Source organism: Paracoccidioides lutzii, assembly GCF_000150705.2.
Source record: "Paracoccidioides lutzii Pb01 unplaced genomic scaffold supercont2.8, whole genome shotgun sequence".
Classification (NCBI taxonomy): domain Eukaryota; kingdom Fungi; phylum Ascomycota; class Eurotiomycetes; order Onygenales; family Ajellomycetaceae; genus Paracoccidioides; species Paracoccidioides lutzii.
The window spans coordinates 567,009-589,127 of NW_015440954.1; the positions used below are offsets into that span (position 1 = coordinate 567,009).

Genomic DNA, 22,119 nt, shown 5'->3' on the forward strand with positions numbered 1-22,119 from the left:
AATCCATCGTGACGATCGGTGTGCTCTCGCATGGCATGTTTCGACTGCTCCCATGGTCTTCTGTTGCTGGGGGCAATAAAGTGACAGCGGAGGAGGTGAAGATGCTGGCCGCACCGCAACGACGATCTTCCATTGTGGACAACCCTGCGCTTCACAAGTTGAAGCGGAAGCGCGCAAACTCTGGCGAAACTGACACTTCTGTGCCAGAACCTACCCATCCCTCTAGGATATATTTCCGCCCGCAAGAGGCAAGCGGAAATGCTAAGCTAACACCATCACAGCTGCCTTCCTCTGTAGTTAAGGTACAATCGCCAGATCGATCAACACAAGGCGACACCCCTCGCCGCAATTCATTGAAAGCCACAAGTCAAATTAAGGAGTCTGGAGACATGCCTCCACCAAACATAGAGAAACCTGACCCTGAACCATCACCACCTGCAGGAACAGTGCCTAGAATGGATACGGAAACATTGCGCCAAACACTTGAATCACAACTGAGTCTAGAAATACTCCTTAAACATGATGAGCTACGGTTGATAGACCAAGAAATGGGGAAGTGCCAGGTTGCATTAGACCAGCTTCGTCGGTGCTCCGAAATCCCATATCCCGGTTCAAACGTTGCTGGACTCTCCGGTAATGTCAGCAGCGGTACTGGAAATGCAGTATTGCCGATTAGGCCTGGTCCACCGCCTATATCACCGTCGCCATGGGGTGTGACTGAGGGACCATACAGCAGGCACTATGCGAAATGGTTACTGCCTGATCCCCGGTTTGATGGAGGAGAGGTTGAGAGTGCTGTCCACGCCTCTGCTGTATCAGGGAGCGGCGCGGATGGACGAACGACCCGTGCGTCGTGGTCAGATCCAGGTGTTACAGGTACTTTGCGTTCGCAACGCAGCTCTGCTGGCACCAAATTGCAAGCATTATCAAGTGGCTATCCCCAACCGAAGGATAAAGCTGGGCCCATGATCATAAAGCGCAAGAGTGATGGTCAGCTCGTCAAATTGGTCTGTCTTGATTGTAGGAGAGACAACTTTTCGAGCACCCAAGGCTTTATTAATCACTGTCGAATTGCTCATAATCGAAATTTCGCCAGCCATGATGCTGCTGCAGCTGCATCTGGAGAGCCCGTAGAAGTCGACGAGGCAGGTATGGTTATTGGCAATAATAACGACGTACCTGCCGGCACTGCCGCTGGATATGTACATCCACTGATTCGCTCAGCTCACCTGGTTGGTTCTGCTGCACAGCCTGGTGTGCGTCGCGCATTTTCTCAGGGTCAATTAGCAAAAAGATCAGGTGATAGCAGCACATCTCGTGGTGGCAGCAATCAAGCCGAAAAGGGATCTTCGTTGAAATCTCAAAGTACTCCTAATTTGAACCGACCGCAACTGCAGAAGATTTCAGTTGTCCCTCTTAGCCCATCTTTCAAAGCTTCTCCAGTGACACCCAATCTCTCTTCGCTAATGCAGAGAAGAGGGATGTCGGTTGACTTGCTTGATATCGTGGATGATGCCCTGACCAAAACCGCAATGGCCATGTTGTCTTCGGATGACGAGTTCAGCGAAGGACTAGAAGACGAGAATGAACAACCAAACCACGATCGGTCCCGACTAAGTGTTCGAGGAAGTAGATTACCCGCGCGCACAATAGTTTCTCCATGCCAACCACCACGACCAGGGAGTCGAAAAGGGATAGATAAACCAAGCTGCAAGCCTCAGCCTTCTCCTATCCCCCCAACCCCCACACCTCAACGGCCATCATATAGATCTCCATATTTCCCAACTACAGGATCTTCGGTTGCCCCTGGAATCGAGCATGAAAGAAGTCAAGGAAACGACATCGATTCAATGGTTGACACGATTTCTTCTGAACTCAGTCCTAATACCGTGGAATCAAATCAGGCTCCAAGCCTTGTCAGTGATGACGAGGATTACGAAGCACCATCCGAATCGGAAAGCCCAAGCCCGTCTCCCTCCGCGGTAAGTGATGAAGGACCCGACAACATCGAGGTTCAAGATGGTGATGACGGTACAACTGGAGGCGCGAATGTGTCCACCACAGCAACGTCAGATGCGAAGCCAGGACCAGAAATAACGAGCCCTTCAAAACATCATCATCATCATCATCACCCATCACCAGTTTCGCGGGAAGTACCGGTTTACAAACGCAAGGCGTCCAGTAAGGTCAAAGGTGGTGTCAAGAATGCTGAAATGTCGCCTTCTACCAACACAGCTACTATGCGTGTCAACAACAAGGAGCCAAAACGTGTTAGCTTTGGGAGCCCGATCACCAAAACTCCGGCTATAGCTAAGAAGGATGGTGGGAAGAAGCAGCGTCGGGGATAAACCGGCTCCTTGGTTCCTGAGTTCTGTGGTGCTGTATTGTCACGTTTCCTATTTTTTTTTTTAATTTTTATTTCTTTATTATTTTCTCTTATTTGCACGAAAACTTCCTGGATTCCGCGTACGGACGACCGAATTGTCGGGTTGGCAGGAACCTCAAACGGATTCCTTTTAATTTTCTCGTTTATTTTTCTCCTCTTGTTTCGGCTCTCCTGTTCTGTATTGACCGGCTTAGTCCCTATTTGCTCTCTTCTGCAATTTGCTATTTTTAAACTTACGGGTGATCATAAGAAGGCATGTTCAATGGGATTTTCTTGCTGGTGGCTATGCCCTTGTTCCTTTCTTTCCGCAGTGTTTCTGGGTTATGGTTTATGGGTTTGTTTGGGTTGATATCAGGCAGGTCAGATGGATATTGGCCTCACCGGGTGGGATTGTTGTTCTTTTTGCTTTTGTTGTCCATTTTCTTTTCACCTCTTCTACCTCTTTAGGTTACCAAGGTTTTCTTTTTTGCAGCGATATTTGTTTGCTGCACCACTCCTTCACTGTATGTGCATATGGCTGGCCCCCACCCCCCTCACAAACCCCTTCTTTCTATATCTTCCAAACCGCCTTTCACGACCCACGATTCTTCCTATGTTATGTTATTTATATATAACCTGTTTCCTTTGCTTGCCTTTTGCACTTCTTTTTTCTCGATCACCTATACTATACCACTTACCACTTCCCACATGTTCTGTACATGTGAATGCACGTGCAATCTGCCCTTCCGTTCCATAACATGCCATAACGTCTATATATATATATATATGGCCCTTATCCTTTTTTTCTTGCTTCCCTTTCTCCGTCGGCGCTGTGCTTCGTTGATTCGATAAAATCCACTTTGTAATCAGTACATATGTTTTTGTTTCACGCTGATATGTTTCCTTATCATTTATCTCTGGTGATAGCTACTCATATGTCTCTTCACCATCCATTCCTCTATGTTTTCCCTCCCTTGCTCTCCAATTCTTCTCTCCCGTGCTGTGCCCCGGTATCGATATCGATATCTATTGATTTGATAAGCTTCCACACCATTTCAATCACCTGAGCATGTTAGATGAGAGGCTGCCTGGCCATGTTGTGTTTTCCCCCTTAATTATGTATACATACAAAGCTATATTATTTTATTATTTCAGCTTTTGTTAACTTTTCCATAGAGAATATATTGCTGGCTTTTGCCTTCAGTTCGCTGAGTATTATTCCCTTAGAGAATTTATTGAGACATGAAAAGATACATTAGGCCGTCGTTGAGATGACATTTACATATACATCTATTTTCATCTTGTGTATCTTAATTTTTGTGTATTCTTTCCCCCATATATGTACAGGAGAAGTGACAGGAGTTTTTGTGCCGGAGAAATTCGACAGAATAATGTGCTGGATGTGCTCTTCAGCTCAGATTCAGACTCCTCGCTTGGCAAATGATTTATTTAGGCTGCGCTCCGCATCATACGTCCTCCAACCTTAACTTCATCTCCTCCTCCTCCCATCCCTTCAAGCATAAAATTTGACGATTCATATGCCGTATATTATATGTTTATGGCGCACATTACTTTATTGCTAGTGAGGCTATGACCGTTGAACAACATAAACTCGAAAGACAACTGGTAGAGAAGACACGATCTCGGCTGCTGGTTGGAAGGTAGGCTGACCCTAAGCGTCCGAAGAAGAGCACAGCTATCTGCGATTTCCTTTTCCTTTTCCTTTTGCTTACATTCTGCATTTCTGTTCTGCTACTGATTCATATCGATGCTCATTTAATCTGGGGGATTGTCTAAATCCTACGTTGAAAGATGTGGTACGGATTTAAGAATTTGAAATCCAATTGGACGCCCTGAAGAGGCGGTCCTTGGGAGATGCCTGTGAACGTGCAAACCAAAAAATCTATAAATGAGTGGTTCGATAGAAGCCGACTGCTACTCATTTTTCTTTTGTACAATACCGGGCAGAGCAACAATTATTGTTATTAATTTCCGGGCATATGATGTCTCCTTGGGCTTTCTTTGGACAGTTGGCTATGCAATTACTTGTTAGCCGAAGTCCCATTTCATTCTATGAAGGATATCGAGAGTGAAGGCAGTTAGCAGTTCAACCGGCTTCGGCAAAAAGGCCCCTTTCATTCTCTAATTTAGCAACAAGTTCACACCGTGCTATTCAAACTCCGTTTCTCAAAAGGACGCACTTTTACTGTTCTTTAACTGACCATGTGGTGCTCTGCTCTGAATTTTGTTTGACATCCTAATATCCACTCTGACTGACAATTGGTTAAATATAGCCGTATCCCCAACCGTCAAGACTTTCTATTCGAGACTGATCTGGAAAATCAATTATTTTATTCCGGGGAGACAATTTTGCAATTTCTCAACCTAGTAGGGGGAACAGAAGCAGAGGAGCTGAAATGGGTTCACAGAACTCCTTCGCACCGTCCAATATATCCCGAACTTCCATCTCCTACCTCCTATCCCTTTATCCACACACCATCAGTGAATTCTACAAGGCCAAATTGGTTGCTAAATCAACGTCAAAAAGGTCTTTGCCAAAGGGAAAGAGTGAAGAAGCTATTGGAAAGGAAGTGGAAGCCTTTTTGAAGCTAGATCGACTACGTTACGACTCGATACCAGCAGCACTGAGAGATAGGGCTGTAGCTGGCACTGGGCTAAAGGACGAAAGCAAAGCGGGGGGGAACGTGAAAAGACCCAAGAAGAAAGTAAAGGCGTCCAAGAACGACGACGACAATTCGTCCGTTTCGGGTCTTTATTTAGAAAAGGATGAAATTGTCAATCTTATGGACTGGAAGCTGTAAGTGCTGTTTGATACTTCATAAAACCTGCAAGAAAAATGAAAATCTTATGTCATATTTGTTAGCAAGCACGGCTCCTATAGACCAGCCCTAATGGGCTTGATTCGCTCCAACGAAAACTCCCTCGTGCAGTCCACCACAAACACTGCCTTCTCACAGCTCCAGGACACTCTATCAAATGCCGGAGACGAAACGTTCCCCGCCGCTCCGCTCGAGACACTAACAGGTCCCCTTCGAGGTGTGGGTCCTGCCACTGCATCTCTTTTCCTTTCCATTGCTCCATACGGAATTTCATCAGATGATCCGTCCAGCGGCGTAAATAATTTAAATGCACCTCCATTCTTCAGTGATGAGCTGTTCAATTGGCTGTGTCTAGATAAGTACAAGCACGGCTACGCTAGCGACGGCAGCGGTGCGAAATCGTCAGTGACAGCAGTGCATAAGATTAAGTATAATATGAAAGAATACCAACAGCTGTGGGAAGCTGCGAGGGGGCTCAGGAAGAGGATTAATCAACTTCCTGAGCAAAAGGAAGGAGTTGAGAGCGTGGAGGGTGATGGAAGAATCTTCTCCGTGTTGGATATTGAGAAAGTGGCTTTTGTGATTGGCCATCTTGACATTTCGGGGTATGAGGACGGCATTAAACGGTCATCGGTGATGAAGGCTTCAGGAGATAGTGGAGGCGATGATACTGTTGCAGCAGGTGCAGCAGTTGATAGTACTGGTGTGGTGGGAAGGAGGAAAAGGAAAAGGGGATAGACGATTGAATAGGCAGATATGATGGGGAAGAGCTTTTGTGTAGTTATAACTATGTGAATTCAGGTATGCTAACTGGAATGACTCACACGTGAAAGAATTACTTTAATACATTCATGCCCTCGCTGCATTAACCTCCTGGAATAAGGAAACAAATGCGGAGTGAGCTGACTCGACTGAACATCCAAATTATGATACCACAGGATGTCAGCAAGCCATCAAGCAGATTGACTAACCACAGAACCTCAGGAGCTGCCTATTGTTACATGTTGCTCGCGCATCCACTCCCCCCCTACAACTAGTAGCACAACTCTCCTCGCTGCCCCTGAGAACACGCCAATATTCACCCTACGATTCCAATCTCAACTTCAACCAAACTCAGTCCAGAAAAACAAAGTCAAATAAATGTGAAAAAAAAAAATTAAAAAAAATAAAAAAAAATACCAACTTCCACTCCCATCCAAACTACCCACAAGACCAAAAAAAGCCCTCGCTCCAAAACCACATCATACAACAACTTACTAAACTCCGCGACTACACCATATACCCAATGCCAGCAACCAAAAGCCCAGCAATGCCTCCCATTCCCATACTAACACCACCAACGGCCGCTGCCGCATTCGGTGTCTGTGTCGCTGAAGAAGTCAGCGCTGCGGTGCCAGATGCAGTCCTCGACGCGCTGGATGAGCCTGTAGGCTCAGCCCCGGAGTCTGAGGAGGTAGGAGATTGGGTGGGGGTAGCCGTGGGTGTCGTCGCGAATTGCGAGGCAGCGTTGCAGTTGGCAATTTTGGAGGACTCAGCGCCGTGTCTGCCCAAGTCGTTGGGGCAGTTGTTGTAGCAACTGTATGCATTGGTCGAAGGTGTTAATATTATAGTCTATGTATATACCGTATATGTTTGGGATTTTTTATTTTTTATTTCTTTATTTATTTGGGGTTTGGAAGATATGCGGGCACGTACGTCAAGACATTGGTGTGCTGCGTGCAGAGACATTGCCAGTCATTGGGAACGCAGGTTTTGAGTAGGGCTTGGGTCGATTGCAGACAAGCTTCGAGGATACTATGTTTAGTTTTGCTCTTGTAAGCAAAAGATTTTCTGAACATGGTTTATACGAGAGAGCCGTGTGTCCATGAAGGATGCAGTGTACGTATTATCCATAGCTGATAATCAATCGCCAACCAACAGAGAGAGAACGAACTTCTGAGCGTCACAGCTGCTTGGGCTTTTCGAGGTCTGAGCGGCAACGAGGCCGAATAGGATGGTGCAAAACGCGGGTACTGAGACGAAGGAGCGCATTTTGGGTGGATAAACAAGAAGTAAATGAAGAAACGAATGATCTTGTTCAATTGCTAGTGGAAAGGAGTTTCAAAAGGCTTCGTAGCCGTGCACACAGAGAAACGAATGTCAACCGAACGAACGGACTGAAGAAGAACAGCTGCGGGTGGGGTACAAACGAATGAATGGATAGATGGATGGACGGAGTGGTAATGTAAATGGTCAAAGAAAAGAGAGCGTGGGAAGTTCAAGGAATGTTTACAGTGTTTTTATTATTATTCTCATTGACTCCAGCAGAGGGAAAAAAAAAAAAAAAAAAAAAAAGGGGAGGGGGCCGGTCCCCAAAAGGGGGAAGAAAGTTTGGTAACGGGCCTATAAAAACGAAGAGAGGCAAAAGAGGAGCTTGAACTAAGGGGCAAGCCAACTGGGAGAGACCACAGCATCAACCATTCAGGTTGCACGCAGGGCGATGGGCAATCTGCTAGCTCCCGTAAGTATGGAATATCCATACGGATGGATGATGATTGCGGGTGTGCCACATGATATCTGAAGCTGAGGCCCGTATCTTGGATTTGAACCCGCATACTGCGTTGCACTGCCCTGTGGCCATGCCCACTTGGGCAGGTATATGGGGTATGGTATCACCGAGAAGCAGGTTGGCTCAGGAATCGAAGCCGTGAAAGCCGGTAATGGTAATGCATTGTGGCCAAAATCCTGAAAATGTCCATTGACCACAGTTGCCGAAGAACAGGATGAAACTAGGGGCGTTTTGAAGCTGCTCAAAGGACCGCCTAGCGCTTCGCCTGATGCGCAATGAATGCTATCACGATGGACAGAATGTTTTACAACCTGCTTGGCGCGGGCTGGACAAGCAGCACAGATATATGCGATCTGGACTGCAATTGGTGTGGGTCGTGGAGGCTAGACAATCGCATCCATGAGATAAGCCAATTGAGATGTTTTCCAGTTTATTTAGTTTGGTTATTGGGAATAGATGTTTTGCGGTGGGCCTGAGAAAGGGTGATAAGTTAGCTGGCTAGTTCGTTGCTTGAACCCGTTCACTAACCAGTAGTCAACGCAGCCCGGAGCCGAGGAGAGGTCAAAATTGCCGCTCTGGGAACTGGTGAGGCGGGCGACTTGAACCTCGGGATCAAGCAGTAGTTGACTGACTCTGCGCAGTTAACCACAACCTTCAGCCTTGCAATAAGACTCCATCTGTGTCTTCTAACAGCATAATTCGAGATTTGAAGGGTGTGCAAAGGTGTGAGAAATGGCTCCATGCTCCGTACGCGGGCAGTTAGCTATTGAGCACCATGTTCGATGCGTATCGATCGAGTATTATTGTACAAAAATGCTTCCTCTTTCGCCCTATTCTCTCCCCTCAGTCTGCTCTCCTGTTAAGGTGAATAATGAAATTTACGCATCTCACCTCAAGAGCGCTCTATACACAAAGGAAAAAATAAAGGGAGAGAGACTTAGCGATGTGATATATAATAAATCAAATCTTGACAAAATTTCATTATATCAACAACAACCACATTATATATCTTCACTGCCTCGCAGCCGGTTTAAAATGAAAGTAATAACATAAAACAAGCACAAACAGTTACGAGGAAAGAAAGTGGATGGCAGGAATACACAAAGGGCGAGCGACGAAGAAGAAGGAAAAAACCAGAAACATTAAACCATTAAAATGGACGCCGAAAACTAAACGGAAAAACAGACAGCAGAAGACAAAAGGAACAGGTGAAGAGGAATGATGATACGCAATTCCCAAGATCCACCTGTCTATCTTTGCTTCGGGGAGAGCAAGGCAAACAAATGACCGTTCACCGCCGCCCGTTCCCTTGCGAACTTTTCATTCATACATACATCGATAACCACAAAACCCGTTGGCAGAGGACACGATACTGGCTTGAGGTTGTAACTCAAACAGCCAACCAACACCGAGAGAGGGAGAAGGGAGAAAAACGAAGGGTGTTCCTGACGAGGCAGGGAGAGGAATGGGACATGGTTTGTATATATGCGGAAAGGAGAGAATAAGATCATTTGATCGTCGTTAATTATAGGGAAAAGGTGAGTTGAAACGAGTGAATCGAAAGAAAGAACCAAAACACGATGAACGAACGGCTCAGAAGGGAGCAAAAGTGCCTAGTAATTTGACTAGAGAAAGGAGGGGAGAAAAAGAAAAAGAAATGGAAAAAGGAAAAAAAAATATAAAGATGAATAAAGATAAAAAGGATAAAAAAAGTTATGGTCATGATAGTATCAGTGACAATGGTTGGTACCCATTCCCCCGCCCTCATAACCGCTTTGCCTGGCCTGCTTGCTCTACGTTATACAGGAGAAGATGAAAAAAGAATATACACGAATATTTGGCGGGGAATGAATGCGTGTGGCCTTGCAGCTCGCAGGCTTACATACACAGAGACACAGCGCCACACGCGTAAGGAGGTTGAATATGATGAAAATCGGACGAGAAGAACAAAAATATGGCAAAAGCAATCGTCTTCCCTAAATAAAATTGTACCTTTTGATTATTTTGTTTTTCAGCTTACTCCTGGCCGAAACCTAAGGTCTCTTCGACGGCTATGGTGAGTTTACTCTGCAGTTGCTCGTAGGTCTTGTACGGTGGTAGATCCAAGCGGTTGAAACTGTAAAATTTTATTTTTTTGCGGGTTAGTATGGAGAAACAATGATTGCGACAGCATTCGCGAGAATGGGGGTGGGGGGAGAAAAAGATAGGAAAACGAACCATGTATGCGACTTGGGCAACGCAGAAATCTCCCCAGACTTCTCAATAGTAAACCGTCTGGGCCCATCGCTGCCCTGAAGATCCTTGAAGCCATTGACAGGAATGCGCGAAGTACCCGTTGCAAATTGCAGCAAGCGAGACTTTTGCTCCGCATCCCAGGTCCGAATAACCTTCCAGAAATTCTGGATCACTTCGTCCTGCTCCTGGTAGCCGCGGTAGTCTGTGTGTTTCTTCCAGTCGTCCACGTCGATGTCTGCGATGCCGCCGATGAGGAGTTCCAGCTCGCGCTCGTCAAAAACGTTGACAAGGTCTGCCGGGATGAGTTCGTTGAAGCCGGTTATGAAGGCGTTGAATTGCTCTTCGACTCGTTTTTGGATTTTCCATTCCGTAATAAGTCTGTGGTTTTTTATCGTTCAGATTAGTCTATGGTGATGCCGTTCAGGTGATGAGAAATCAGAAATACATACTCAACATATTGTTTCTTGTTTTCATTGGTAACAGGGATATTAGAGCCGTTGGGAATCAAGTCTACAGTCTTCCTTTCGCCAAACTGGTCATCATCAATCGAGAACGTCAGCTCATCGAATACACCGGTGATATCATTTTCCCTAGTTGTATCATTAGCAAGCTGGCATTATCGCAAACAGTTTACATTAATAAAGGTAAGACCTACAATGTCCACGTTAAATTCCGATGGAAATCCTCGTCGACGCCCTCCATATCTTGTAGCGTGACTTTTTTCCTTAACATCATCTTATAAAATGCACCTATGAAGAAAGAATCAAGGAAACGACGGTGGAAAATGGCAAGACCAACAACGCGCCCTATAAACTTGAAGTAATTCAAGTGTTCAGGGTTAATGCCTGAGTGTGGGTTGATTTGGAGCGTATAGTTATCGTGGGCAGAATATTCGAAAAGACAGTAGAAAGGGTTGAACATTTCGTGCGAGAGCAGGAAGAAGAATTCTCTGTTTCGTTTAAAAAGATTTATCTGTCAGCAAAATTGCAGTAGATACGATATATTGGCACAGGGTCTGTAGCAAAGAAAACGAACCTGGAAAGACCACCATAATCGAGTCCATCTTCCCCATCGAACTTGATCATCAACCGTTTCTTCAAATCGGAAGCGCTCTGGCGCATAATCTCCGCATACGAATCTTCGAAAATAGCACCTCGTCGAACCTTGACGTGACATTGGCCAGACATGATTCGCAGCGCGGGCTGGGATCTGAAGTAGATAAGCTTGCGCCGGAAATCACGTTTATATTGCGGAACACCTTGGTCAAGAGAAGAGGGCAGCCGAGGATCGTCCCACGTGGTAGTCTTCGTGTTGTGATCAACAAAGTATACCCGTGCCGTATTCGTTAGGCGCATTTCCCAACCACTTGGTAGCGGTCCCAGTTGGGACACAGGCTGTTGTTGGATTGTGGTATTGTTTCCGTTGGCATTCTGGCCATACATGCGAATATACTGCTGTCTACGAGGATCAACCCAGGTGGTCGTTCTCGTGTTATGGTCGACAAAGTATGGGCGACCTTCTGGTGTATATCGCTGTTCCCACCCTGCTGGAAGCTCACCAGTGCCAGCTGTCGTAGCCCCCGTGGCCATCATCGAAACCGCATTTGCATTGGTGGTGCCTGGCGGGGTACTTGTCTGCTGGTTCTCTGGTGGGTTTGGCGAACTTGCGCCGGTTCTGTCCTCTGGAAGCATTCGACTTTGATGGGCTCTGCGTTCCATTTGCATGTTGGCTTCCATTTGGGTGCGCTGGGCCTGCTCGTTGTAGTGCTGCGAAGGCCTTGTCCATGTTGTGGTTCTTGTGTTGTGATCAACGTAATATGTGCGGCCAAGATTATCCTCCCGCCTTTCCCAACCTGCAGGCAACCTTCCCTGGCTGTCTTCAAAGGAGCTCAGATTTGCCCTGGAAGAAGCAGATCCATTGGGTTGGTGACTAGGTCCAGTGACCGGGGCCGTGATAGAGGTCGTGGGGGTTGCTGCGGATGTAGCTCGAGCTGAGAGAAGGGAGGAACAGGGAGCAGCAGATGACTGATCGCCAGCCATTTGGCTAGCTGCTGTACCAGCGGCTGATGCGGACGACTGAGGGCGAAGTTGTTGCTGATATGAAAGGTTTGAGGATGGGGGAGCGGTAATGGGCGCCCTTAATGATCCGTTTTGTGGCAGCACAGGCGTTGACAGGTTAGTGGAAAGGTTAATGATCAGTTTCCCGTGGACAACAAGGTTATCATTTGATTTCTTCAGATCTCTAGTGAGCATCTCTGCAAGATGGAAGGTTGGAGAGTTAGCATCGTCCTCTTGATCTCGATCGGAAAATGGTAATATGGTGGGTTATTCACCATCGTCACCAACGTCTAAATCAATCACGTCTCCAATGCGCACATTTATAACACCCAGGAAACCCTGGTCCTTCTTCTTGAACTTCTTCTGGTCGAAAATCTGAATGGCGAGAATGGAATCTTCGGTCACCCTCCTAGTAAAAGTTGGCAACGCTCGTTAGACCCAGCCACAGTGAAACGTCAATAGAGCGGGTGGGATTGTCGTACAGGTCAAAGACTTCATTCCAGTATGGATTGAGTGTTTTCTTGATCACCGAGGTAGTGTGGGTTTGTTCACCACCAACCGTGGCGACTGCGAAAGGGTCGGGAAAGCCTAGAGGGATACTGTGAGCCTGGAGATTCACTCTTTCTCTGCATACACCTATATCTATCTATCCATATGTACGAATATATGGATATTTCCTTCCTTCGTCAATACCGGGGGAGTGTCCAACTTACGGAAAACATCACGTTTGTAGAGTCCATCAGCGGCGATGACTATAGAGTAAGAGAGGCGGCGGTTATTATGGCGCAGGTGTGATGATGGATGGTTACAAGCGGATAAAAGGATGGAGATTCTTACTCGTGACCCTAAGATTTGGTTGACTGAAAGAACAGTGGTGTTAGAACAGAGATAGTAGAATAGGAAGAAGCAAATGATACAGAGATGTCAGATGTAGAAATAGAGCATAACAAAAAACCTACGCAGGCAAGTTGGAGCCCATTCTGACGACCGACACAGCTCAGAAGGCCGTCTCCGTCTGCAAGGACGGGGTGGACAAAAGAGGCTGGAGACGATGATGCGGGTTTCACATTCACTGGCCAGAAGGAGGAGAGAAAAGGCTATATATAGCCAGGAAAATGAGAGAGTGGGGGGAGGAGGGGCCTGGGAGAGGGGGGAAAGGGGAAAGGGGAAAAGGAGATAGATGAGGACGGCAGAGTCGAGATGAAGAGAAAGCACAGTAATCCTGGCTTGGATTGCAAGTAGTTGAGGAAGTGAGTGATTGTGAGTGGGCAGGATGCAAGGTTTCTGATGCCTGATATCAGGATGTCAGATGTCAGGAAGTTAGAATGTTATGTTGTTTGCGTTAAGTTGAGGCTGAGCAACACTGGGGCGGGCTAATCACCGGCCCGCAAGGACACTGCTAAAGTGGCGTGCCCAAGAGATAAGTCAATAGAGAGTAGAACAGCAGTAATTAATTCCGAAGTAATTAATAGTTAACTAATTAATTGACGACATTAATTTAAAGTGAGTTATCAGGATATTATATGAATTTTTCGGGTTACGGATGAGTGTCTGAGAGGCTGGATATGGTTGGGGCTGATGATGCCATAGAGGGTGAACCTTTAAGAACAGCCACTGATGTGGATGAGTATGAACCCCTCATCTGGAGATGCTTTGCATACAGCTATCTCGAGCACTGCTTGTTGCTGCTTCCTACGCTCCTCTTTACATAAACCAATTCCGGGTATATAAAAGCGTCACAACGCAAGGGATTGTGGTTAGGATCATGGTGTAGACATCTCAATATCCTGCGGATAACCTTCTATTGTGCCTCTAGATAGGAAGCTTTTGTATGCCAATAAAAAGCAGCGTCATACCTGATATCTTCGAATATTCCTCTTCATTTTTTTTTATTCTTTTTCGCTGCTCTTCGATGCTAGCTCAAGCTCCCTTCCGCTCATAAATGGATCAAATCTGATATTCCATCGAATTCCAAACCAAGAAAAGAAACAGAAAAAGAGAAAAACAAATGAAAAAAAAAAAAAAAAAAAAATGAAAAGTGTGAAAAATAAAGTCAAAGGCAGGTGAGAAGGAGGGAATACATCCACAAGAGCTGCAGAATAAAGTAAGAACAACATAAAAATCAAATCAAGACCGACAAAGAGGACAGACATCGGAACCATCATTATCCCACCAACTTTTTCTTCTGGCTCCTTTCCCATTCCTGCCTCCAATTAACTTGAATTTTCGGAAACTCAAATTCAACATCCTTCGCTAGACCTTATCATATCATACACAAACAAACCCCAAACCTCAATCGCACCTATTTAATTCGCATTTCGATTCGCGATTGGCTTTGTTGCGGTTCGTGGCCTGGGAAAATCCCGGATAGCATTGCTCGGAAATCCGTTTTCCTTTCTCTCTGCGCCCACCTAACCTATCAATGCGAATTACCCAGCATCTTTAGAAAAATATAAAAACCGTCCTTCTTTCCCGTTTCTTCCTTCATCTCTCAGTACGGTGCATATCCTCTCCCCCGACCTCTATAGCCTCCACGATATACGCCTCGAGGAAGGAATCCCCCGCGTCCGAATCCGCGACCGATTCCGCCCCGGCCACGACCACGACCTCGAGCCATTCCCGGCAGATTGGTTCTTTTGGGGACAACCTAGAAGAGTGTGAGGTAGGTTAGATTAGCGGTTCGTGAAACATCAGAAGCTAGAAAGAGGGATATGGAAAGGGGGGGAGGATTGTAGTGCTCACCTTCAAGTTCCGCCCACGAAAGACGCTCTCGTTCAAAACAAGTGCTTGAGCCACAAGACTCGGCTCCGTGAATTCCACATACGCATACCTGCTTGTATTTTATACCAATTAGCGCTCCATCTCTTGCCAGGCAGCGCGGATGTAATAAAAATATTTCTTTTGTTCTCTTCTCTTTTTCTTTTCTTCGCTTCGATTCAAATATGATCGAAGGGAAGAAGGGGGGTGGGGGGGGAGAGGAAAGAGGAGCAGAGACCAAACCAAAACACACACACACACACACACACACACAAAAAAAAAAAAAAAAAAAAAAAAAGAAAAAATATCAAAGCCCCTCGGGGCGAAATAATAGAGAAAAGAAAAGAAAAGAAAAAAGACTAGACAAGACAAGCAACAAACCCTTTGGGATGACCAGTGAACTTGTCGAGCAGGATAGTAACCCTGTTTATCGACCCGCAGCTCTGGAAGTGCGCCTGGATCTCCTCAGGCGAGGCGCCGTAGTCGACATTCCCGACAAATATGCTCCGTGCATCGATGTCTTCTTTATCCTCGCGCAGGCTCTCTGACTGCTGGTCCAGTGACGCTTGCATCTCTCGTAGCTTGGCGGCTTCCGACTCCATTTCGGCAACTCGCTTTTTCATAGCAGCGATTTCTTCCTGTATTTGAGGTGTTAGCCCGCGGAAAGGGTGGTTTTGAGGAAGATCGTTAGTGCCTTTCGGGGAGCTTGGGAGGCTGGGACGGGGAGCGTAGCAGGGGAAATTGGGGGGTGTTTGTGGAGGTATGTGGTATGCATTGGTAGCAGGATAAATGGAAAGCAGACATACCTCTTCATCACCGGGTTTCTCATGGGTCTCCAGCCGTTCATCAGTAATACCACCTGCGTCAGCCATGGCTGTGATTGAAGCGGAGGAAGCTCTCTGTTTATTTCTGAGGAGAGGAGTAGGGTGGATTGGCTTTGATAGATGTGGTACTTTTTCAGCTCGTCCCGAGATGGCTCAGCGATGAGGAAGGGGGGATATATGGCTGAAAAGCGCAAAAATGTCCAACTGTCCAGAGGTGGCGGGCAAACAACTCAATGTGACTAGTGAGAATCAAAGAAAGAAGGGAAAAAAAAAAAAAAAAAGAAAAGAAAAGAAAGTGGATTCGAGTGGAGAGTGGTGTGGGAGGGATGTTTCGGAGATGTGTTTGTTATCTCTTTTGAATGTCCTTTGATATTATGTTAAATTTGTGCTGGAAATGGGGACGGATGAATTCATTCAACCCAAGGAGGAATAAAACTAAGTGCTGTAGAGAGAGATCAATGGTCTTTTGGGTCTGGCGCGGGTGACGAATTAGGCATGGCGCCGTCTGAGGATCCAACAGGTATTTTGGCCCCTTTGCGATGCTTCATTTCTTCAAGCTTCAGAGCGTAGAATAGATGTTGTTGATAAATCAGACTGCATTTTTTGTTTTTTTGTTTAAAAAAAAAAGATGAAATTAATAAAACTGTTTTATTTGTCATGTCCTTTAGGAGAATTGAATTGGGAGCATATTTTTATCTTCACGTAACTATATACAAATCTTTGAAGGACGAAAATGAATATGCCATCCTCACATTGATATATAATAGCAAGTTAATATAGAAAACCCAGTCGACAACTACAACTCTATGAGTTGGCTTTTTTGATTTCTTTCTCGAGCCGACCGCTTAAGACATCATGGTCTCCTCTCTCCCTGGCCTACAAAATACAAATGCGGAGGAACGGAAACCAGGGGCTTTCCTAGGTGGTTGGTTGGTCAAGCAACAAATGTGATAGCTATACACTGCGACCCAATGTAGGCTAAGAGAAACCACGGACATCGTTTGTCACAAGAAACTTGTCGTGAAAAGGGTAGTGAGAATATTTTTACGTTTCTAGTGTAAGCCGATATATGCACCATGTTTTAGTAGATGAAGTAGATACTAAGAGAAGAACGAAAATTGACGGAGCAAGCATGACAAGGACATTTCAACAAATATTTCCCATTACTTCAAAAGATTTAATGCATTCATGAAACGGGAGAGGGTGCTTGTTTGCGAAACGACACTTTCTCGACCGAGACGGTTTCCGCACCCTGGGCATCCTTGCGTAGTTGGTAGACGTAGAGTACGAGCACGTCACCTTGCACCTAAAAGAAAGGAAAAAAAAAAAGAAAAAGGGGGGGGGGAAAGGAAATGTCAGCCAGCCAGCCTCTTCCAATTAATGGACATAGCATAACAGAAGTTATAGTCATCCGGGATATGATTCAGGATGGGCATAAATATATAACTCACATCCATCAAACAAAAACTGGGCGTGGGCTCCTCCTCATCCTGCCCCATCCCACCCGCAGTCGTCGTAAAGGCCCCCGTAGCACTCCCCGGATTGATAAAGAACCTCCCTTCCAACTCATACGCTTCAAACTTATGCGTGCCTCCCCACAGCAGGATATCGACATCCATCTGCCGCGCCGCTATGAGGAGGGAATCCGCATCGCCCGGCGGTATGATGGTGTGGCCGTGGGTAAAGCCAATGCGCAAGCTGCCGTGTGTGACGACCTTGGAGAGCGGAAGGTTGGGAGAGTCCACGTCGAAGTCGCCCTTGACGAGTTGGAGGTCCGGGGCGATCTGGCGGAGGAATTCGAAGGTGTCGCGGTCTGTGAGGTTGCCGAGGCAGAGGATTTGGCCAATTTTACCGGGTGTGAGAAGTTTCTTGAACTGTATTTAAGGGGGGATGCGTGTGTTAGTATGTTGGGTGTGTGTGTGTGGGGGGGGGGGGGGACGCTTATGTTGGGACAGAGTGTTGGAAGCAGGTTGTTGTTGTTGTTGTTGTTGTTGTTGATTTTGTTGTTGGAGGTGTATTCGCGGGGTTGATGGGGCAGAGGGGCATGGATGATGAGAGAGTGTGATCTAGCAAACCTTTGCGGGGATGTCCTATTTTGCGTAAAATTGACATTAGTATATGGGGCTCGCGATCCTCTAACGGGAGCAAGATTTAAACCATCGCATCCAATAGATAGAGCAGAGGGGAGAGGTATCAAGTAAACCTACAGGTGCACGGTCTGGGACGAAGAGGTCGCCGATGGCCAGGACCAGACGGGAGGTCATGCTTGTGGGAGCGGCTTTTATTCTAGCAACCCATTCCTAGAGGATGAATTGTTTTACAGCAGGGTGGTCCTCCTCGTCGTCTTCTTCTTCGTATCCTATCCTCGTTGTCGTTGACGGTCTTTCAGGTGTTGGGCATAGGTTCAGCCTGGGTTGGACTGGAGCTTGCCCGTTTGGCTGCCGTCGCGGCTGCGGCTGCGGCGTCTACACTGATCTCTAATCGGGGGAGAGAGGATCCTAGAGTTGGCGCCCCAGCCGCCCAAACCCGTAACTGGCTATTCCAAATGGGGCAAGGGGGCAGCACGTGCTCGGCAAAAGATGCACAGCTGACTAATTCTTTGATCTGCCACTAATTAAGTAAGCATCCTCTTAGAGGACCGATTACTGCCTTGTTTCATTGTGGACTCTAAGCGAGCTAGCTACAACTAATAAATACATATGTGCACGTGACCTCGGGTAGCCGGGGAATCCTCCAACACCCCCCCATGCCACGGTGAGCCCGAGCTCTGCCACCTATCCCCTAGCTGCTGAATCCCCTCAAATCCGCAATAAAAATTAAATACAGGAATCAGATGCTAGTTTCCCTATTAGGAAAAGCTCTATTACACATCTGTACAGTAATTTTGCAAAGAAAGCACACAATTATTCCTCTAACCTGTATTCTCATTACACCTCCTTGGGGGCCGCAAAACTGTGTAAAATCAATCATCCTCATCAATGAGATCAGACCTCCATCAATCCTATTTTCTCCACAAATTCATTGTAAGCTGGCTTTGGCAGAGGCTTCATAAATCCATCTGCTTTATTCACTGTAGAGTCTACATGCAAGAGCTCCACCTCTCCCTTCTCAACTAGGTCACGAAGTATATGGTAATGAATCTCTATATGACAGGATCTCTTTGTCAAGGACTTTCTTTTTGTCAGATCAATGGCACCTTTATTATCCACCTGCAATGTTGTGCAGATCTTTGACTTCCCTTCCATCAGGCCTGCATTTTGCAGCATATCATTCAATCAAATAAGCTCATACATAGTCTCACTAGCAGTGATATATTCTGCTTCTGTTGTTGATTTTATGATTGATATTTGATATTGTGAATGTCATGATATTGAGGATTTATTTATTATGATAATGTAGCCAGATGTTGATTTATATTGAGGGTTTGCACCTGCTCAATCTAAATCACAATAAGCAACTGACTGTAGGTTTCTATCATCTCCTTCATTTTTGTAAATTATTCTCATGGCTTTTATCTTCTTTACATAGTGAAGGATATGCTTCAGGGCCGCTCAGCAGTCCTTATTCAGGCGTGAGTTGAACCTTAACAGATAATTCACAACAAATGCCAAATCTGACCTTATGCTTGATATAATATATTGGAGTGATCCAAGCTCCTAATGATATTTTATAGCTATAAACTCATTTTCTAATCTATCATCCCCCTCTAGGGTGAATTTAAATCATATACTTACTATTATAGATATGCCAGTAGGGTTAATATTATCTATCTTAAAATCTTTAAAGATCTCTTCAATATAGTGAATCTGTGAGACTGCTAAGTCACTATTTAACCTGCATTTGATCTCTATCTCAAGATAAGATTTATCTTCTTTAATATTTTTTGTGTCAAATTTCTTCTGTATCTCACTTAACACTTAATCTAATTCTACCTTTTTGGGGCTTGTAACCCTACAATCATCAACATGCAGTGTTAGGTAGATTTTGTGGATAGGATAAAATAGAAATCCTTTATCATATTTTGAAATCTTGAATCTCAGTGATGTAAGGTGCTCTGTTATCACAAAATACCAGGTCCTTGTAGCTTGCTTCATGTCATATAAACTCTATTTAAGAAGGTCTACCAGTCCCTCCCTTCTATGTTTAATACATATAGGTAACTGCATATAGACTATTTCATCCTGTGGCAGTACACTATTCAAAAATGCTAACATGTAGTCAATCAATTTTGATTTCCAACCTCTGGCAGTTGATATAGCAAATAGAGAGCAACTTGTAGGCCTTGAGACAACTGCAGCATAGAACTTGGAATAGTGAATGCTCTACTACTATAGGAATTCTCTAATCACTCAGCAGACTCTAAAATGAATTGTCTCACCTCTATTATTCAACTTATAGTCAAACACTCATTTGCCTGTCAGCACATTCATCTCAGACATCTTCTCAATGATAATATATGTCTTCTTATTCTTGAATATTTTAACTTTTTTTCTCATTATCTCAAGTTAATAATTTAAATCTAAGCTCTTTTTTGCTTCTGCTAGGTTATTTGAGTGATTCATAAATATACTTAGAATAGAATTTGTGTTACTGGTAAGTATCTCAGATTCATTATTCTTAACTAGCTCTGTCTCATTAAATAGATAGACTAAATCAACGATATTCTCCAAATCATCATTAATTAACATCTTCAGAATCTCTAATTTATCTTTTGCTAGTTGTTCTAGCAGATAGTGATATTAGTCATTCAGAGAGTTGATAACATCTAATTTCTTTGATAGTTTGATGTCTTCTCCTATCATCTCAACAGCTTCACTTGTGACATTTGCAGATACAGATTCTGTGACAAGATCTTCATCAAAAATAACATCTCTAGTAATCTCTAATTTATATTCTCTTGAATCTTATATATGATATTAATGCAGTTCTTGATAACTCACTAATCTCTATTCTTTGTCATCTATTCTGTTTGCAAGCTTATTTGTTACTTTTAAGTCCTTCTTATAGACTTTGCATTCTCACCTTCAAATCCAATGAACTGATAGTTATACCTATATCCAAGCTTCAAAAGATATCAATAGACTGCTATCTTTGCAGCTAAAAATCATTGTTAATATAGGGGATGTATTTATCAATATTATAGCTACCTGCATTGCTTTACTCTAAAGCTCTCTGGTAAGCTTACTATCAAATAGTAGACTCTTTGTCTTATTCACTACTAACCAGTTTGCACATTTTGCAGGGCTATTTGATTGAGATATATCTGAGGTAGTCACTTCATATGCTATCCTACTATTCTTGCAAAATATATTAAGATCATTACTTTTAAACTCTTCTTCATCATTCCAGTGCAGGGTTCCTACAGGCTGTTAGAATGTTACCTTAATTATGTTAATGAAGTTTATGAGTGCTGATGTGATCTCTGCTTTTATGACAATTAGAATAATTTATCTAAAGTGAGTAGTGTCATCTGTAATTATAAGGAGCTGAACTATTAGATTCGCTCTGGCTGGCTGACTCAGCCTAGCTATCATTTGCATATGCGCATGTGATCATGCTACGTAAGCTTGCTTAAGCTTGTATTCTTATCTCATTTTTTTCTTTCCTTTCTCAAGCAATTTGTCCTTATTATATAGTAGGACTAGCTTATAGTTCTTAGAGCTTAATTCTCTACATTATGAATTGCTTCACTTCTTTTATTGATAGGCTACTGGTAGTCTTAATCTTGTATCATGAAGCTCAGCAAATATGCTGATATATAATAGACTATTGAGAGCCTTAAATCCTGTATCATGAAGTTCAGTAATAGCACTAGTATATAAATAGACTGGGTTAGCAATCATGCTAACAAACAAATGAGCAACATTGAAAACATCTAGCTGAGTGAGATAAAGTGGCAGACTTGTACAACAAATATACAAATGAATCAACATGAAGCAATGAGCAGGGATACTCTCAGCAGCTTTGAACAACAATGGATGGCTTTTCTCCAACAGCAGAAAGAGATTCAGCATGAGAACAGAGATATAATAGCAGCTCAGCAAGCTGAAATAGCTAATCTATGACAAGCTTTGAACACTCTGACATCAACTCTCTCTCAATTTAACTCACAACCACTCATTGCAGTCAGAAGACCAAAGACTAAGCTATCAGACTGTGAGAAGTATGATGATTCTAATCTGAAGCACTACTCTCAGTGAGAGCTAAAGCTTTAATCAAAACTTAAGATCAATAGGAAAGCTTTAGGTAATAATGAGGAATGTGCTTGATATATATATTCAAGACTAGAAGAAATGGCAGCAGCTCAAGTTTACTCCTGAGTTGAGAATAATAAGAATAAGATCAACTTCACAGTAGAGAGCTTACTGAAGCAGACACACATGCTCTTTAGTGATTCTGCACAACAGAAAAAGGTTATGCAAAAGCTCAACAATCTATAACAGAGTAGAAGAGCTCTCTTTGACTTTCTGCCTGAATTTAATCAGCTACTGCT

The 22,119-nt window shown here is 44.4% G+C and overlaps 7 protein-coding genes across 7 annotated transcripts; 2 read left to right on the forward strand and 5 right to left on the reverse strand.

The window, feature by feature from the left end:
• Nucleotides 1-35: 35 nt before the first annotated feature.
• On the forward strand, nucleotides 36-2,348 carry PAAG_03131 (hypothetical protein; the record flags this gene model as incomplete). Its single annotated transcript, XM_002794540.1, has 1 exon — nucleotides 36-2,348. One exon carries the CDS (start codon nucleotides 36-38, stop codon nucleotides 2,346-2,348), a length of 2,313 nt encoding a protein of 770 aa, XP_002794586.1.
• Nucleotides 2,349-4,782: 2,434 nt separating this feature from the next.
• PAAG_03133 (hypothetical protein) lies at nucleotides 4,783-5,943 on the forward strand (the record flags this gene model as incomplete). The annotated part of the gene is made up of 2 exons (XM_015844861.1): nucleotides 4,783-5,183; nucleotides 5,250-5,943. The coding sequence occupies 2 exons, from the start codon at nucleotides 4,783-4,785 to the stop codon at nucleotides 5,941-5,943; spliced, it is 1,095 nt and encodes a 364-aa protein (XP_015702067.1).
• A 531-nt stretch (nucleotides 5,944-6,474) lies between these two features.
• Nucleotides 6,475-7,236, reverse strand: PAAG_03134 (hypothetical protein; the record flags this gene model as incomplete). The annotated part of the gene is made up of 3 exons (XM_002794543.1): nucleotides 6,475-6,781; nucleotides 6,901-6,999; nucleotides 7,139-7,236. The coding sequence occupies 3 exons, from the start codon at nucleotides 7,234-7,236 to the stop codon at nucleotides 6,475-6,477; spliced, it is 504 nt and encodes a 167-aa protein (XP_002794589.1).
• A 429-nt stretch (nucleotides 7,237-7,665) lies between these two features.
• PAAG_11705 (hypothetical protein) lies at nucleotides 7,666-8,495 on the reverse strand (the record flags this gene model as incomplete). The annotated part of the gene is made up of 2 exons (XM_015847301.1): nucleotides 7,666-8,111; nucleotides 8,282-8,495. 2 exons carry the CDS (start codon nucleotides 8,493-8,495, stop codon nucleotides 7,666-7,668), a joined length of 660 nt encoding a protein of 219 aa, XP_015703090.1.
• Nucleotides 8,496-9,769: 1,274 nt separating this feature from the next.
• Nucleotides 9,770-13,024, reverse strand: PAAG_03135 (E3 ubiquitin-protein ligase RSP5; the record flags this gene model as incomplete). The annotated part of the gene is made up of 10 exons (XM_002794544.1): nucleotides 9,770-9,869; nucleotides 9,971-10,366; nucleotides 10,438-10,578; nucleotides 10,644-10,937; nucleotides 11,024-12,242; nucleotides 12,321-12,454; nucleotides 12,528-12,681; nucleotides 12,759-12,797; nucleotides 12,883-12,905; nucleotides 13,005-13,024. The coding sequence occupies 10 exons, from the start codon at nucleotides 13,022-13,024 to the stop codon at nucleotides 9,770-9,772; spliced, it is 2,520 nt and encodes an 839-aa protein (XP_002794590.1).
• Nucleotides 13,025-14,536: 1,512 nt separating this feature from the next.
• Nucleotides 14,537-15,674, reverse strand: PAAG_03136 (hypothetical protein; the record flags this gene model as incomplete). The annotated part of the gene is made up of 3 exons (XM_015844862.1): nucleotides 14,537-14,692; nucleotides 14,788-14,875; nucleotides 15,184-15,674. 3 exons carry the CDS (start codon nucleotides 15,672-15,674, stop codon nucleotides 14,537-14,539), a joined length of 735 nt encoding a protein of 244 aa, XP_015702068.1.
• A 1,138-nt stretch (nucleotides 15,675-16,812) lies between these two features.
• Nucleotides 16,813-17,890, reverse strand: PAAG_03137 (vacuolar protein sorting-associated protein; the record flags this gene model as incomplete). The annotated part of the gene is made up of 4 exons (XM_002794546.2): nucleotides 16,813-16,932; nucleotides 17,078-17,500; nucleotides 17,702-17,716; nucleotides 17,834-17,890. 4 exons carry the CDS (start codon nucleotides 17,888-17,890, stop codon nucleotides 16,813-16,815), a joined length of 615 nt encoding a protein of 204 aa, XP_002794592.1.
• Nucleotides 17,891-22,119: the final 4,229 nt, after the last annotated feature.